This window comes from Lithobates pipiens, unplaced genomic scaffold (genome assembly GCF_037356315.1).
Source record: "Lithobates pipiens isolate NorthernLeopardFrog02 unplaced genomic scaffold, aLitPip1_a1.2 Scaffold_3, whole genome shotgun sequence".
NCBI lineage: Eukaryota > Metazoa > Chordata > Amphibia > Anura > Ranidae > Lithobates > Lithobates pipiens.
Genome location: NW_027507790.1, coordinates 50,543,183 through 50,560,280, shown reverse-complemented (window position 1 = coordinate 50,560,280; position 17,098 = coordinate 50,543,183). Strand labels below are relative to the sequence as shown.

Here is a 17,098-nt window from a genome sequence, read left to right as displayed (position 1 = left end):
TGAGAAATCTTCACATCTTATATGGTGCCAAGGGGTGATCTTGTTGGGAGACCACCTTGGACCTGGAGAAAGACCTTGGCTGGGCTAAAGCCACATACACTAACGATCCCTTGTAATGAGGGATCAATAGGAGCTGGTAAGCGAGCCTTTCAGCCGTTGGTGGAGGCACTGATATTTAAGATCATTACAGTGGTGGATGGTGCAGATTGACATCAGGATTTATTTTCACATCACTTGTGGACTGTTCTAATCATCTAATTTTTTTCATTTGTGTATACATGAATGAATAGCACTTTTTTACCCTTTTAGCACTATTTTCATGTTTTTTATACTATTACATAGTTAATAACATTATTATAGGTAACAATGTTATTGGACAACACCTGGAAAACTATTAAAACCTGCTAGGCTTTACCTTATATTCACAATGAAAAATTGCCCCTGGTTAAATCACTGTAAGGCCCTATTCAGTTTTGGGAACCGCAATGTAAAAAACGGACACATGACTTCCTATGCAAATGGTCAAAGTGATGAAAATATACTTATAGGGATTCAAAAAAAAAAACTGGGTAAGTATAGAAAAAGCTGACTTAAAGGCATAGATTCAACTTTATCAAAAAACTGCCTACACGGGAAAAGGGTGCCTATAGATTAAAAAAAACTGTTCAAATCTGGCCAAAGTTGAATAATACTCTTGCTATAGGCCATTTATGTACCTCATGAAGCCTGGCCGACAAACTCTCAGAGAAGGTATCCCTAGTCATACCTTGTTGCAAGGACTTTGCAAAGACACTACCAGCTGTTACTGCTTACCTCCACCTCTGATTCAAACCCCCTCACATGCGTTTCTCTTCCCTGATGCAGAAGCTCTGAGCTCAGTGTTTGAGAACTTGCTCCTGTGATGATGGATGTGAACAGTAACAGCTGGGAGTTTCTTAGTAACCTTCTAGCAACAAGACAGAAGGTGGAGATACAACCACTGGGTGTTTTCCAGTCAGGCTTCATGAGGTATGTAAATTGCTTACACCTATAGCAAGAACTTTGATCAAAGCTGCACGGTGTATTTTTATATTTTTAAAATTAAATCTGGGGGCGTAATTTTTTTCTTTACTAGTAATGGCGGCAATCAGCGCTCTCTGCCCATTGCTGCTGCCACCTGCCTCAGAGCCTGTCAAGCGGGGGGGGTGTTGTAATTCAGATTTATTTTTTATTCTGCACTGACTGTCTTTGAAATTGCCCCAGTCCCTGTTGAAATCCAATCCGGGGACAGATTTGGTCCAGGGACAGTGTCCTCAATCCGGGGACTGTCCCCGGAAACCGGGGATGTCTGGTCACCCTAATCTACAGACACCCCTTACCTGTAGGTGTACTATGCCTTTAAAGCTGAATTTCATGTATAGATTTTATTGCATAGTTTCCTTGGTACAGCCTGGGGGTGCTTCTACAGTGGTCCTTCAGGTATGGCATATTCATATTTACATTAGTCCAAGCTGGCCCAATGTAACTACGGTATAAATTCATACCTGAAATTTAGCTTTAATAACTATGATTTATTGGTGGTGGGTACTAGATATTACATACTGGTATTTGTCATATTGATCAAGTCTGTGAAAAAGTGATTATAATATAAAACCTTCCATAACATTCTGCTTTTAAAGGGCAAAATTGGGGCAGAACGGTGGCTAAGTGGTCAGCACTTCCACCTATCCGTACCATGGTCACTGGTTTCAAATCCCAACCACAACACTACCTACCTGGAGTTTGCATGTTCTCCCGATGCCTGCGTGGGTTTCCTCCAGGTACCTTGGTTTCCTCCGGGACTCCAAAGACATGCTGATAGATTAATAGGCTGCTGTCTAAATTGACCCTACTGCATAAATGTGAGTTTGGTACCTTAGATTGTAAGCTCCCTGAAGGCAGAGACTGTTGTATGAATGTACAATATATATATATATATATATATATATATATATATATATATATATATATATATGTGTGAAGCTCTGCATAAATTAACAGCGCTATGTAAGTACCTGTAATAAATAAATATGCAGCATAAACAAAAACAGACCTCAGATGCAGCCTGGTTTTACTCTGTACCAGCAGGCATGTAGAAGGAAGACTACACTGCATCTGAGGCCTGTCTTTCAGTATGCCACCCGAGGGGAAGTGAGGGAACCTATACCCGTTTGTTTACGAAGGGAAATTTTCATGATCAGCATTTTGATGAGTATTTACTGATCAAAGGACCAACCCGTGAACCATAGAACAAAGCAGTACATAAATTCACTTGTTATGGCTCCTTCACAGTTCAAATTGCTTATTTCGCTTAGACCTCAGTTATACATCTTCTGTATCTAGACCCAATGTGATTGATTTAGTCACCATTCTCTGGTCCAATATGCTACAAGATATAAGAGTGGGAAAGCTCTTCTACTGTATTAAAGCCCTATATAGAAGGCATCTGGAATGTTGTCATCCTAGAAAGAAGAACATTCAGAAACAAAAGCTGAAAATAGTAGGTGCAGCACGAAAATCAGTGAAGAGACAACTGCAAGTGCCTGGAAAAGGGTGAATGGGGGTGTTGTTCTACTAGAGAAGAAATAACGAGAGTATAGAGTTTAAAAATAGGAAGGTGCTGTTCTACAAGGGTTGTGGAAGTGAATAGTGCAGGTCATGCTAGAGGAAGAAGAGACAAAGGCGCTCTACTGAAAAGCCAGATGTATTACACATTAACAGTCCAGAATACAAGAGGAGAAAGATACAAGCAGGACGGGGTGCTAAGTGCCACGAGGAAAGGTCCTACACCAAGTCTACACCAACCCACAAGCAAGGAGCAGGAGGAGACGAATCTTCTTACCATGGCTAGGGACTGAGGGCGGCTCTCATGGGAGCCCAATGCCAAACCACTTCTGAAGCCATCAAACCCTGCTGTCTGGAAGAGATGAAATGAAACATCTTTTCAGGGACTGTAAAAGTAAAAATGAGCCTTGGAACCCACCTTAAAACCCAGAAAAATAAAAAAAAGGTTATGTTTTTTATGTGGAACAACAGCAGACATGACTGGACTATGTTGCATTCATATTCTTTAACAATAAATAACAAAATCCTTAAAAAATTCCAGAAGATTATTGAGGCCAAAGCTGGATTATAGGCAACGAGTTTTCCACAGGATTACGTAATAAACCCAACATATACTGACTTACATTAATGGGCCATGTGCATAAGAGACTGAACAGTAGATCCCCACCATGTATGTGGGATGAGGAGCACTGCCTCTTATGCATATATCAAGAAGCATGGATCATCTATGACTTTCTCATGTGACAATGGGCAAAAGTTGAAACAGTAAATTACAACCTATAACATCCCATAGCTGCAATAGTATTCAAACACTCCATTAAATACAAACCTGTTTTTCTGTACCCATAGATGTAGTAATTTGGCTTTCCCATTCATTCTGAATCACTTTGCTTTTACAAATATAAACTTTATATCTGTACCAGAAGATGTTGTTACTCAGGGAGGTGTCAATGCCTCCCTAACCTCAGGCATCGGGGCACACCTTACAGCACTGGGGACAACTGTCAGAGTAGGAGGGACACTGGCAAGGCATCAGTAATAAATCACATTAAATAAAGATGACAGCTTATACGTTTTTGAGAGGAATGCTTAGTAAAATAGGGGATATAGCCCATTTATAATGCCACAATATCGCATGGGAGGCCTGACAACAGATTACTACAGTTCCATAAGCTCCTGTTCACAAAAATCCAATAGACATTCTTATAAACAGCAGTGCTTGGTCAGTTTAACAGACAAGAGAGTCTCTAGATTGCGACAAAAGAACAAACCAGCAATTCAGTGTAGGCAGATGCCTAGATGATGGAAGAGCCCAGCCGAGGACATACTTGTCATGCATCTCTGACCTTCCAGTGCTGCAAAGGGGAGCTCTTCTCCTTTAATGCTGGCCCTTCTAATCAGGCCTGTGCTGTCACTTCCCGAACCTTGGCTACCAGAAGAGAAGGACTGCTGCAGCTCTGTATGTTAGATGAGATTAGAGTCTGCCAACCACACAGTACTCTCTTAAGGACACCGTGTGTCCCATAGGGCAGTCTCATACATGGTACTGTCACAGGACAGTCCCTCGCAGAGTTCTGTCACAGGGCAGTCCCTTGTATTGTTCTGTCACAGGACAGTCTCTCACATAGCGCTATCACAGGACTGTCTCTCACATAGCGCTATCACAGGACTGTCTCTCACATAGCGCTATCACCGGACTGTCTGTCACATAGTGCTGTCACAGGACAGTCTCTCACATAGTGCTGTCACAGGACAGTCTTACATTGTGCTGTCACAGGACAGTCGCTCACATAGTGCTGTCACAGGACAGTCTTACATTGTGCTGTCACAGGACAGTCTCTCGCATAGTGCTGTTACAGAGCAGTTCCACGCATAGTACTGTCACAGGACAGTATCTCACATAGTGCTGTCACAGGGCAGCCCCTTGTGTAGTTCTGTCACAGGACAGTCTCTCACATAGTGCTGTCACAGGGCAGCCCCTTGTGTAGTTCTGTCACAGGACAGTCTCTCACATAGTGCTGTCACAGGGCTGTCCCTCACGATATCCTTTTGATAATGCTGGAGTTCATTTTTTAAAGCGGAGCTCCACCCCAAAGTGGAACCCTCCCCCCCTCCGTTGCCACAATTGGCACCTTTCAGGGGGGAGGGGTGTGCATATACCTGTACAGTACAGGTATTTGCACCCACTTCCGGCATAGATATCTGCAGAATCTGCGGATATTTACGCCACTTCCTGCGGGTCCCTCCTGCGCCACTTCCTGCGGGTATATCTGTTCTCTAATGGTTACACTATAACCTTGGTCACACAAGTGTATATAACAGGTTTTCTTTACACTATAATGCCCCATACACACGGTCGGACATTCCAACGACAAAATCTGTCGGATTTTTCGCAACGGATTTTGGCCCAAACTTGTCTTGCATACACACGGTCGCACAAAGTTGTCAGAAAATCCGATTGTGCAGAACGAGGTGACGTACAACACATACGACGGGACTATAAAGAGTCCAGTAACCAATAGCTTTCATCTTGTAATTTATTCTGAGCATGCGTGGCACTTTGTGCCTTGGAATTGTCTACACACGATCTGAATTTAAACGATCAGATTTTGTTGTCGGAAAACTTTAGATCCAGATCATAAACTTTGTGTGTCGGAAATTCCGACGGAAAAAGTCAGATGGAGCCCACACACAATCGGAATTTCCGACAACACAGCCCGATCGCACATTTTCCGTCGGAAAGTCCGACCGTGTGTACAGGGCATTAATCTGCACTCTTGATTAGTGAAGAACACTAAGATTAATATTTATATCAGAGATGTATGCTATATTTCCTAAAATAACATTGATCTTTTTTTTTTCTTTTACTGTACCCCATTTCACAATTAAATCCACATAGTAAAATATAAAAGTTAGATGTGTTTGTAAAATATGACAAATGGCAAATATTTAACACACTGGGGGTATTATGGGGTTGGGGAAAGGAGTGACTGGCACTGCATGTGACAAGAGAGCAGCTGCAGTCATTGAAGCACAGCAATTAAATACAATGCAGCTTCACAGTCCAACCCTGGTGCTTCGGAGTGTCCTAACTGCTAATATACTGACTGCTATGCTAAAGAAGGAAGCCATTCATGCAAACACCTCTGGAGTGACACATTCGAGGGGAATATGAGACTCTGCTGCAACGTAGCATAACACTCCCAACCTTACCATCAGTCTGCAGAGGAAGCATCACACCCAGGGATGATTCTTCATTTCCATCACATATATTCACTAAACAGATGCACAAATTGTAAACGTGCTTGTGTCTGTGTGTATATACATATAATACAGTCAGTTGTAGTTATAATACAATATATATATATATATATATATATATATATAAAATACAGTTAGGTCCATATATATTTTTATATATATATATATATATATATATATATATATATATATATATATATATAATTGTCATACTTTCATACTTTTGGCTCTGCAACCAGAATAAAAATGAAAACCAAAACAATCCAATTGAATATGAATTGCAGACTTTCAGCTTTAAGGCTGGATTCACATCTATGCATTTTTTGTGCTTTTTGCATTTTGCAGATTTGCACTACAGAACGTGTTCCATAAGAAACCATGTTAAATGGACTGTAGTACAAACCTGTAAAATGCAAAAGGCACTAAGACTGCATAGGTGTGAATCCAGCCTTATTCAAGGGGTTGAACCTAAATAACAAGTCCAAATTTAAGGAGCTGCAACCATTTTTATACACAGTCCACCCATTTTCAGGGGCTCAAATGTCATTGGACAAATTAATATAATCATAAATAAAATGTTCATTTTTAATATTTTATTGAGAATCCTTTACTGGCAATGACTGCCTGTAGTCTGGAACCCTTGAACATTACCAAAGACTGGGTTTCCTACGTTCTGAGGCTTTGCCAGACTCTAACTGCAGCTGTTGTTTCTGCCTTTAGTTTTGCCTTCAGCAAAGTGAATGCATGCTCAATTGGATTGAGATCAGAATAATCCACTTCTTTTCCTTCAAAAGCTCCTGGGTTGCTTTTGCAGTGTTTTTTGGATCATTGTCCATCTGTACTGTGAAGCGTGGTCCAATCAACGTTGCTGCATTTGGCTGAATCTGGGCTGACAGTATATCTCTAAACATTGCAGAATTCATCCGGCTTCTTCTGTCACATCATCAATAAACACCAATGACCCAGTGCCACTGGAAGCCATGCATGCCCATGCCATCACATTGCAAGCTCCACAATTTTTTCAGATGGTGTTGTGTGCTTTGGATTATGAGCCGTTCCAAGCCTTCTCCACACTTTTTTATTCCGGTCATTCTGGTACAGATTAAGCTTAGTTTCATCCATCCATATAATGCTTTTCCAGAACTGGTCTGGCTTTTTTAGATGTTTTGTGGCAAAGTCTAATCTGGCTTTTCTATTCTTCTGGTTTATGAATGGTTTCCTGCTTGTGGTGAACCCTCTGTATTTGCTCTCATGAAGTCTTCTCTTGATTGTAGACTTTGACAAGGATACGCCCACCTCCTGGACAGTGTCCTTTACTTGTATGGATGTTGTGAATGGGTTTTTCTTTACCGAAGAGAGGGTCCTGCGATCATCCACCACTGTTGTCTTCTGTGGACATCCAGGCCTCTTTATGTTGCTGAGCTCACCAGTGCGCTTTTCTTTCCTCAGAATGTACAAAACGGTTGACTTTGCCACTCCCAATGTTGCTGCTATCTCTCCGATGGATTTGTTTCCTTTTTGAAGCAAAAGGGGGGTGGCTAGTCTTAAAGTGGATATAAACCCAATGTCATCCTTTCTAAACTACTGCCATAGGGGTTATCTATAAGGATATACATGCCTCCTGCATGTATCTTTACCTGTCAAATGTCTCCCCTCTGTCTGCTATGAGACCCGAAAAACTGCATATGTTGTGGGTGGGTGTGTTGCCTGGAGCTCAGTGGGCGGAGTCATGATGTCAGTAGACTCCCCGCCCACCTCTACACTGCCCTTGTCAATATGCATTTTCTCCTGTGTATTTCTTACCCTGAACTTCTGCTATGATCTCTAACATCCAGTGAAAAGACAGGAAAGTAACCACATGACTTCAGCATGCTAAATCATGCTGATGTGGGGAACATCCAATTCTGGCAGAGAAGCAGAAGAAAGGAGTGGGAGGGAATTAAAAAAATAATGCATGTCTCTTAGGCTAGTGCACGAGATATATAAATCACCTGTCACTCACAGCAAGGGGGAGGATTTGACAAAGTTTTTCTCTGTTTGTCGAGATTTATCTCACTGAACAATAAAAAAAGAGGATTGCTCAGAGATAGATTAACTCTTTGTGGCAAGACTGGGCTCAAATGATAGGAAATCTTATACTCTACATTATGACATAAAAAAAAACCCTTCCTGATTTGGATGTACATACCCTTAAATTAAACCTGAGAGTGCGCACTTTCAGTCCATACCCATTATATATATATAACTAGCTTGAATATGTTTTGGTAAATACCTGAAAAAAACAAAACTTGTGTCTGTGTCCAAATATATGGACCTAACTGTATATACACACTGGACAGTATACATTATGTGAACGCCAGATTATTCATTTCCATCACACCTATCCAATTAACAGATGCACAAATTGTAAACGTGTTTGTGCGTCTGATATATATATATATATATACAAAAAACAGCATACAGCTTGTGTAAAGGCATGTATGTACAGCATACACCTATGTTCTAGCAGCATATAATTCATTTCTGAAAAGCCTTCTATGCAATAGTTCACTGGCCATGACCCTATGCGGCTCCTCTTCCCTGAGCCCATACAGATCAAGGATCACAGATTAACATATGCGGCTGTTGCTGCCAGGAATATGGCAGCTCTGAATCAGGAAATGCTCAGAGCTGAATGCTTCCAGGTTAAGTCAGCTTAGTGGAAACTAGTGAACAGGCTCTCTAAGGCTGGCCATACAGCGATTTTTTTTTTCATTCAGCCCGCAGGCTATATAGCGTGGAGGGATGAACCTTTCGCTGTGGCTATTGTATTCTGATAGCCAGCCCTGTCAGTTGTGAAAATCTGGTTTAGACCAGTGTGACCTGTCATGCGACTAGACAGTTCAAGTCGCAACTCATTTGTGGTATTGGGACCGTTCAAATTGGTGAAACTCAAGTCGCAGCAACTTTGAAAAAGGTTCCTGCACTATTTCTATGCAACTTCATTGCGACTTACATTGACATCTGTTAAATTAAGTCACACAGAGTGTCAGCAAGCAGCAATTGAATGAAATTGCACTGAATAGTCAGCTTTGAAGTCGCATTGAAGTAGGGTGACTTCAACGCCGCACTGATGTGAACCAGGGCTTGACAGCAGATGTAGCCGCTTTTCAGTTGATGGGTATTCCAGCTCCTCTGATTTTTCAGTCAACAGGGCAAGCCACTGAGCAAATTTCGGAGGGTCCATCGGGAACTGTCCGAAGTTCATACAGTGTATGGCCAGCTTAGCTGTTTAGATTCCCAAACCCCAGTCTCAGAAGACCGATGTCTGGACATCACAAGGGAAAGCGGGAGAGAAAAATGTGACGTTGAGGAAGCAGGGAGGCTGCCAAAAACAGACACTAATAATACACTATGATTTACCTTTACGCTTCCTAGAATTATTGCACATAAGAATATAATCCAACTAATAAAACATCTTTCAGTCAGCCCACAAATATATAGGTGCTTTCATATTATTGTCATTGTCATATACATTGTGAATACTGGAATGTTGACCAATAATTTCTTATCCATGTAAAACACTGAGGCAGATGGTTTGCTGTGTTTAAACCAATAAATAGCCTAATGCCCTAAGCTGTCAAACTTGCAAGCACTGAATGGGAGGCATCTAGGGTCAATATATGCTTCAAATCTGTTAGGAAAGAAGTGGGAGCTGTCACTGCTGATCTCTCCTTCTGAAAATTCTAGTATCCCTTATGCCGCGTACACACGACCGCACTTTCTGGCAGAAAAGGTCCGATGGTCTTCCCGATGGACTCTCGACGGAGTTACGATGGACTTCCGAACGAACGGATTTGCCCACACACGAACGGACTAAAGTCCGTTCGTTTTGAACGTGATGACGTACGATGGGACTAGAAAAGGAAGTTCAATAGCCAGTAGCTGCCCTTGCATCGTATTTGGTCTGTCGGACCAGCATACAGACGAACAGTTTTCCCAATAGGAATTGAGTCTGTCGGACAGATTTGAAACATGTTCTATTTCTAGGTCCATCTGAATTTTCTAAAGAAAAACGATCGGAATATCCAACGAAATCATTCCATCTGACCTATTCTGCCGGAAAGTCCGGTCGTGTGTACGCGGCATGACTGTTATGCCGCGTACACACAATCGAATTGTCCGGCGAACTCGGTGCGCCGGACCACAGTACGCCAGACAATTCGATCGTGTGTGGGCTCCAGCTGACTTTTTCATTGTAAAGTCCGGCTGCCTTAGAAAGTAGTTTTGACTCAAAATTTGTCTGCCGGACTTGGCTTTCAGGGGACAATCCGTTTGTCAGTGTGCTAGTCCGGCGGACTAAGAATGACGCGTGCTCTGAAGCAAGTACGAGAAGGAAGCTATTGGCTACTGGCTATTGAACTTCCTTTTTCTAGTCCCGTCGTATGTGCTGTACGTCATTGCTTTAGAAATCGCCGGACTTTCGGAGCGTCCGTGTGTGGCCATGTCCGTTTGTTATAAAGTCTGGCGGATTGTTTGCCAGACCAATTCCGCCGGACAATTTGAGCGTGTGTGTACGCGGCATTACATTGACCCATCAGATGCAGTACTTTCTGAAACATGCACCCTGCACAGCCATGCAGGTCAGGAATTTTTTGACTTCTCCATGACTGCATACTCTCTGGCCATATTTTCTGGGCTGGTTACCTAGATAATGAACCAGTGTGACAACGTGAACCTAGTACCTAGTATATAAAAAGGAGATGTCATCAATGGCAATTTTTATATTTTTCTCAGTAGAGGTTTTTTTTTATATATTATTCTTTATTTAAGCATTGTGTAATTACACAGGCTATACCAGGCCTGTAGTGCAAATCATGTAATAGCATCACAAACACATATTGCTGTCATAGACTTATAGGCTCACACACCAGCCATGTGCTCCCATAGCAGTTCAACAGAAAAATCCATAGGAACATATAGGGTAACATATGAAGGGGAATACACTAGGTCACGGGACCCCGCAAGCTTCCATTGAAATGTTACAGACACCCGATACAATTAGTAAATGGTACTTTCTGTCTGGGGATTGAAGCATGATAAGGTGTCGTAAATAGCACAATGCATTTTTAACAAAAGAAGAAAAAAATAGCGGGTGGGGAATGGGAGGGGGGGTTGGTGAAATAATTAAAGAAATAGTCAGAGGGGGAGGGTTAGGCAGAGAAATACAAAAATACAATCCGAAATAAATCGTTCACTACTTCTTCACCCCCTCTTCCTCAAGGTAGAGATTTCTGGCTATCGATACATAAGGGTTTTCAACTGGGGCTTGGAGTGTTGGGCAAACAAATTAAAATATTGAGCGGGACATGTGAATGGCAACCTGGTGTCTCTAAATTTGTCTTCCTTATAGCTGTCACACTCTCCGTGGATCTCATTTAGCCTAGCAAACCAGTGACTCAAAATCAGTGGGGACAATTGCTTTCATAGATCAGGGATGCAGGCATGTGCACCATTCAATACCAGTCAGTATGTTTTTTTAACAACGTAGGGGCACTGAATTGATATGTAACAAGTAGGCCAGGGGGTCTGTGCCAAGATCTACAGAGATCAATTGAAAGACTACTGTATATTCTTAAAGTGGAGTTCCAGACAAAAATGGAACTTCCGCTTTAAGCACTCCTCGCCTCCCCTTACATGCCACATTTGGCATGTCATTTTTTGGGGGGGGTTTGGGGGCTTCGTTAGGAGGGGGACTTCCTGTACCGCTTCCTCCTTCCACCCAGGGACCACCAAGGCAACTCCTCCTTTCGCCTTAGGTGGCCCCTACCTCTAGGCGATCTCCTGGGATGGTCCCAGGAGAACGCCTGTCCACTCCGGGAGCGCAGTGCAGCGTGATTCGCGCACGTGATGTGCGTGCCCGGCCGTGAAGCCGAAAGCTGTGCCCAGAGTGGAAATGTAGGCGCCGGTGGAGAGGAGGGGGAGAGGAGCAGAGCTCACTTCGGCCGCATCGCTGGACCATGGAACAGGTAAGTGTCTGTTTATTAAAAGTCAGCAACTGCACTTTTTGTAGCTGCTGACTTTTAATAAACGCCTTGAACTCCACTTTAACACCTGTCCAGAACTGACATAATGGGGCATTGCCAGAAAATATGCAGGAGTGTGCCCTGTTCTTTATAGCATCTCCAACACATAGTTACATAGTAGGTGAGGTTGAAAAGTCCATCAAGTTCTACCTATGTGTGTGATTATATGTCAGTATTACATTGTATATCCATGTATGTTGCGGGCGTTCAGGTGGTTATCTGATTTTTTTGAAACTATCAATGCTCCCCGCTGAGACCACATCTTGTAGAATTGGGGGTAGCGTTTATTCAGTAGCACTGAAACCCTATACCGCTTGGACAGTAGTTTGTATCCCTGTTCTTCAAAGCGGTATTCGATCAAAGATTTGTGGGCCAGTCAAACAGCCCTGGCTATTTGCGCTTTGGTATGGGAAACTTGTAAGTCTGATTCCTATTTACAGATATATGGGGGTACAAAGGCCACCAGATGTGCGTTCAGCATCTTTTATAGTGTGGATGGAAGATATGGTTTCATTACAACAGCATTTGAAAGGGGTCAGTGGTCTGACGTAGAGGCCTAGGTCTGAGACTGATTGCAGAAAATGGTGCAACTGATTGGCCAACCATGAGCTCAGCAGGGGCTGTATTGGGACACGAGAGTCTTGTAGCGACATTACCTCCTATAGGGTTGTATAGTACATGCATCTAGTCCAACCCGTCCCCACCAGTCGTTGAAACTGTCTGTTTTCAGTGCCCAGCGGGATTGTATAACATTGGAGTGGTAAATTGTTTATTTACCAGTGCGCTAATATGTAAAGTGAGCTACCTGGCTTCTTACATTTGACTACTGGGCCTTTGTGTACCTTATTACATCTCTACCTCTCCTTTTTCCTGATCTCATAGCTTTAGTGCTTTCCAAGTCACTATCTATTAAGCGTGCGGTCCAGGCATTCATACTTGTGCTGGGTCAGTGACTTAGAAAGTACCGATGCCACAAACAGCAAAGTAACAAGCACTGTCGCAAGGAGGTCTGCAAAGGCAGCCTTCCAACATAGGATTTCTCATTCATACTATTGCGCATGTAAATACACATTTTCCATAAAAAGGAACTCCTTCCATGTGCCCCTTATTTTAAAAAAGCTAGTTATAAAGAAGTTTGAGCGTTTGTTGTTTTAGTTTAGTGTGTGTTGAAGTGTATGCAGCATTTTTGGCAGCACAGCAACACTACGCTCCTTTTCACACTGGGGTGAGCAGGTGCCAGTGGTAAAGCGGCTCTATTTTTAGCCGCTGCTTTACTGTCACTATTCGGCCTGTGGGGGGGGCAGTTTTAACCCCTGCTAGCGGCCGAAAAAGGGTTAAAACAACCCGCAAGGGGCGCTGCAGTGGTGCTTTTCCAGCATTTTGATGGCGCTGCCCCATTGTTTTCAATAGGCATGGGGCACTTTAGGAGCAGTGTATACGCCGCTGCAAAGATGTGGCTTGCAGGACTTTTTTGACCATCCTGCACGCGCGCAGCTCCAGTATGAAAGCCCTCAGGCTTTCACACTGGAGAGACAGGTGAGGCGCTATGCAGGCGCTATTTTTAACACTGTAGCGCCTCAGTGTGAAAGTAGCCTACTGCAGCACAATATTTACATACATACATAAAGGTACAGTGAGGGAAAAAAGTATTTGATCCACGGCTGATTTTGTACATTTGCTGGCCTTTTGGCTAAGATCAAGTGTAGTATCTGTTCTTATCAGTTCCCAGAGGCGGCGCTGTGCTGCTCCCATTGGGGAGAGCAGGCAAATCCAATGGTGTCATTGCACCTGGAAGAGCGGTTTTGGTAGCGACTATGCCGTGCTTCCTGACAGATACTGGGGGCCAGCCTACGGTTGAGTCTGAGCCATCTGGAAGGGTGCTCGTGGTGAGGATGGGTGCTGCGTTGGGTCGTACCAGAGGGTCGAGTCCCTGGCCTTCTGGCCTAGATTGGGGTGGTTCTAGCTCTGGACAGTTTTGCGGGAAAGATCAACAGTACCTCCCTTTGAAGGGGGGAGGAGCGGTTAGTACTTCCCGAATGTAATTAGGTAGGAGTGATGGGAGCGATGGTTGAGCCCGATGGTAAAGGGCTCTCCCCAAGCGGCCAGAACTTCAGACCTGCCTGGGGTGGGGGCTGTTGCCCAGGGTTGGGGTGAAAAGCCTGTGGGGGAATGTGCTCCTGAAGTGGCTGGTCAGGGGCGCTGTACAATCACTGTGAGTGAGGGTCACTTTGATTTATGGCACCATGGTCACTTCACCATGCATGTTTTTCACACCTGTTTCTAGGGCCAGGCCTTTTAGCTAGCACCAGGGGACATTTTTATTCCTGGCCAGAGGTCCTGACCATTGTATTGCACAATGGTCACTTTGTCAGTGGGAAAATGTACAAAATCAGCAGGGGATCTAATTCTTTTTTTTCTTTCACTGTATATATTTACAGTGCCTTGAAAAAGTATTCATACACATTTTGTCATGTTACAACCAAACATGTAAATTTATTTTATGTGATAGACCAACACAAAGTGGCACATAATTGTCAAGTGGAAGGAAAATGATAAATGGTTTTCAAAATTCAAAATCTGAAAAGTGTGTCGTGCATTTTTATTCCGCCCCTAAGTCAATACTTTGTAGAACCAACTTTCACTGCAATTACAGCTGCAAACCTTTTTGGGGATGTCTCTACCAGCTTTGTACATCTAGAAAGTGAAATTTTTGCCCATTCTTCTTTTCAAAGTAGCTCAAGCTCTGTCAGATTGAATGGAGAGCGTCTGTGAACAGCAATTTTCCAGTCTTGCCAAAGATTCTCAATTGGATTTAGGTCTGGACTTTGACTGGGCGATTCTAACACATGAACATTCTTTGATATAAACCATTCCATTGTAGCTCTGGTATGTTTAGTGTCGTTGTCCTGCTTGAAGGTGAACCTCTGCCTGGGTCTTAACAGGTTTTCTTCTAGGATTGCCATGTATTTGGCTCCATCCATCTTCCAATCAACAATGACCAGCTTCCCTGTCCATGCTTAAGTAAAGCATCCCTGCAACATGATGCTGCCATCACCATGTTTCACGGTGGGGGTGGTGCATTCAGGGTTATGTGCAGTGTTATTTTTCCTCCACACATAGTGTTTTGCTTTTAGGCTAAAAAGTTAAATTTTGTTCTCATCTGACCAGACCACCTTCCTCCACATGTCTGCTGTGTCCCCCACATGGTTTTAAACAGAAAATGTCCCCAGCGCACCAGAAACTCGAAAAATTGGTCCAACACTTTAATCAATGATCACATAGTTACAAAAAAGGCAAGGTTTCAGAGCCACGCAGGACTCGTTCATCAGGCATGTGATCCGTTACCATGGGCCTCTTGGCTCCTTTTCTGATTAATACTCTTCTTGCCTGGCTTGTTAGTTTAGGTGGGTGGCCATGTCTTGGTAGGTTTGCACTTGTATCATACTCTATCCATTTTCGGATGACGGACTGAACAGTGCTCCGTGAGATGTTCAAAGCTTGGGATATTTTTTTTTTTATAACCTAACCCTGCTTTAAACTTCTCTACAAATTTATCCCAGACCTGTCTTTTGTGTTCCTTGGTCTTCATGGGGCTGTTGTATACTATGGTTCTCCCACAAACCTCTGAGGGCTTTACAGAACACCAAGATTAAATTACCGAGATTAAATTACACAAAGCTGGAGTCTATTTACTAAATAGGTGACTTCTAAAGGTAAATACCACTAGATTTAAGTTAGGCCCCTTTCACACATGCGGACATTATGTCCGTATTTCATTCATCTGTTTGCGGATGAAATACGGACATACATGCATCCCTATGGGATAGCGGGTGTCTGCGGATAAACATCCGCAGACACCCGCTATTGTCCGCCTCCGCTATTGTCCGATTCTGCAGATGGAGGAAAATCCTATTTTTCTATCCGTCTGCAGAGCGGATCGGATGAACACGGACAGACGGTCCGTGCTCATCCGATCCCCCATAGAGGAGAATGGAGAGCTGACAGGGCGGTCCCTGCACAGTATGCAGGGACCGCCCTGTTATCCGCCGGCTCAGCTGGGACAACGGAGCGATCCCTGCTGAGCAAGCGGATCATCACGGGGCGGATCATTACTGATCCGTCCTGTGTGAAAGGGGCCTTAAAGGTGTCAGAATAAAGGGGGCTGAATACAAACGCATGCCATACTTTTCAGATATTTATTTGCAAAAAAAATTTGAAAACCATTTATTATTTTCCTTCCACTTCACAATTATGTGCCACTTTGTGTTGGTCTATCACATAACATCCCAATAAAATACATTTACATTTTTGGTTTTAACATGACAAAATGTGGAAAATGTCAAGGGGTATGAATACCTTTTCACGGCACTGTATGTAACAAGTTCAGATTTAATAAATGGATTGCAGATTTCTTTAGCGGTTTTCCAATTACTAACTGAGAAAAGCAATGTAATTAGCAAGTGAACATGTTTCTGCAAAGGGACATTTTGTGTCATTGTGAGAAGTTGAAGCTTTGCTCTCTCCGTCGGAAGCCCTTCATTTTCCCAGCACTCCATGCAAATGTTCCCAACAAATGTTTTCTTTTCCGTGCATGCAATCATCGCACTGCATACTGTTGCCATGGAGACTCCACTGACAAAAAATACATGGTTTGCCAAAGCCAGGGCAACAGAGAGGCCGAAACCTATAGAATCCAGGCCTTACCTCCCATTCAGGGCAGTATTACTTTGATTGCTGAACGCAGTTATTTCTCATTTCCTCTACAGACAGAAAAATAATAACTTCCCAAAAAGAATAAGAGCATTCAAGTGGTTGGCTTCATAGCCGAATGTGATGAAGTCATGTGGTCACACTAATTAGTGGCTGAGATCTGATATTTTAGGAAGCGATTCAGCATTGATATAAACCTGCTGTGGGTACTGATCACGCCTTCCATGGAAAACGTAACAAGTAAGCATTGGATTGGCTGTATCATCTATAAAGGAAATAGCAGGCCCAGAGTCCAGTCCATTTCTATTCTTGTCCAATGCATGTTCCAATAAAATTCTGCCATGTAAACAATGACACAGAATAATAGGAATGTGTATATTCCCAGCCCTTGGCTTTAAGAGAACAAATATCTTCCTATGAGATTATATGTGCATTTAACTATTTTGGGCATGTTATTTTTTCTGCAAAAGCCCCCCCTT

At 43.0% G+C, this 17,098-nt stretch overlaps 1 protein-coding gene across 3 annotated transcripts in view; it reads right to left on the bottom strand.

The window, feature by feature from the left end:
* Positions 1 to 17,098, bottom strand: part of SEPTIN5 (septin 5) — a 126,052-nt gene that overhangs the window by 59,018 nt on the left and 49,936 nt on the right. For 2 of the 3 annotated variants that reach the window (XM_077461658.1, XM_077461659.1), the window contains exon 3: positions 2,861 to 2,935. The exons of the other annotated variant lie outside the window; for it this stretch is intronic. In XM_077461658.1, coding sequence (XP_077317784.1) covers positions 2,861 to 2,935 — 75 coding nt within the window. The remainder of the gene's footprint in view (positions 1 to 2,860; positions 2,936 to 17,098) is intronic. 3 annotated transcript variants of the gene reach the window in all.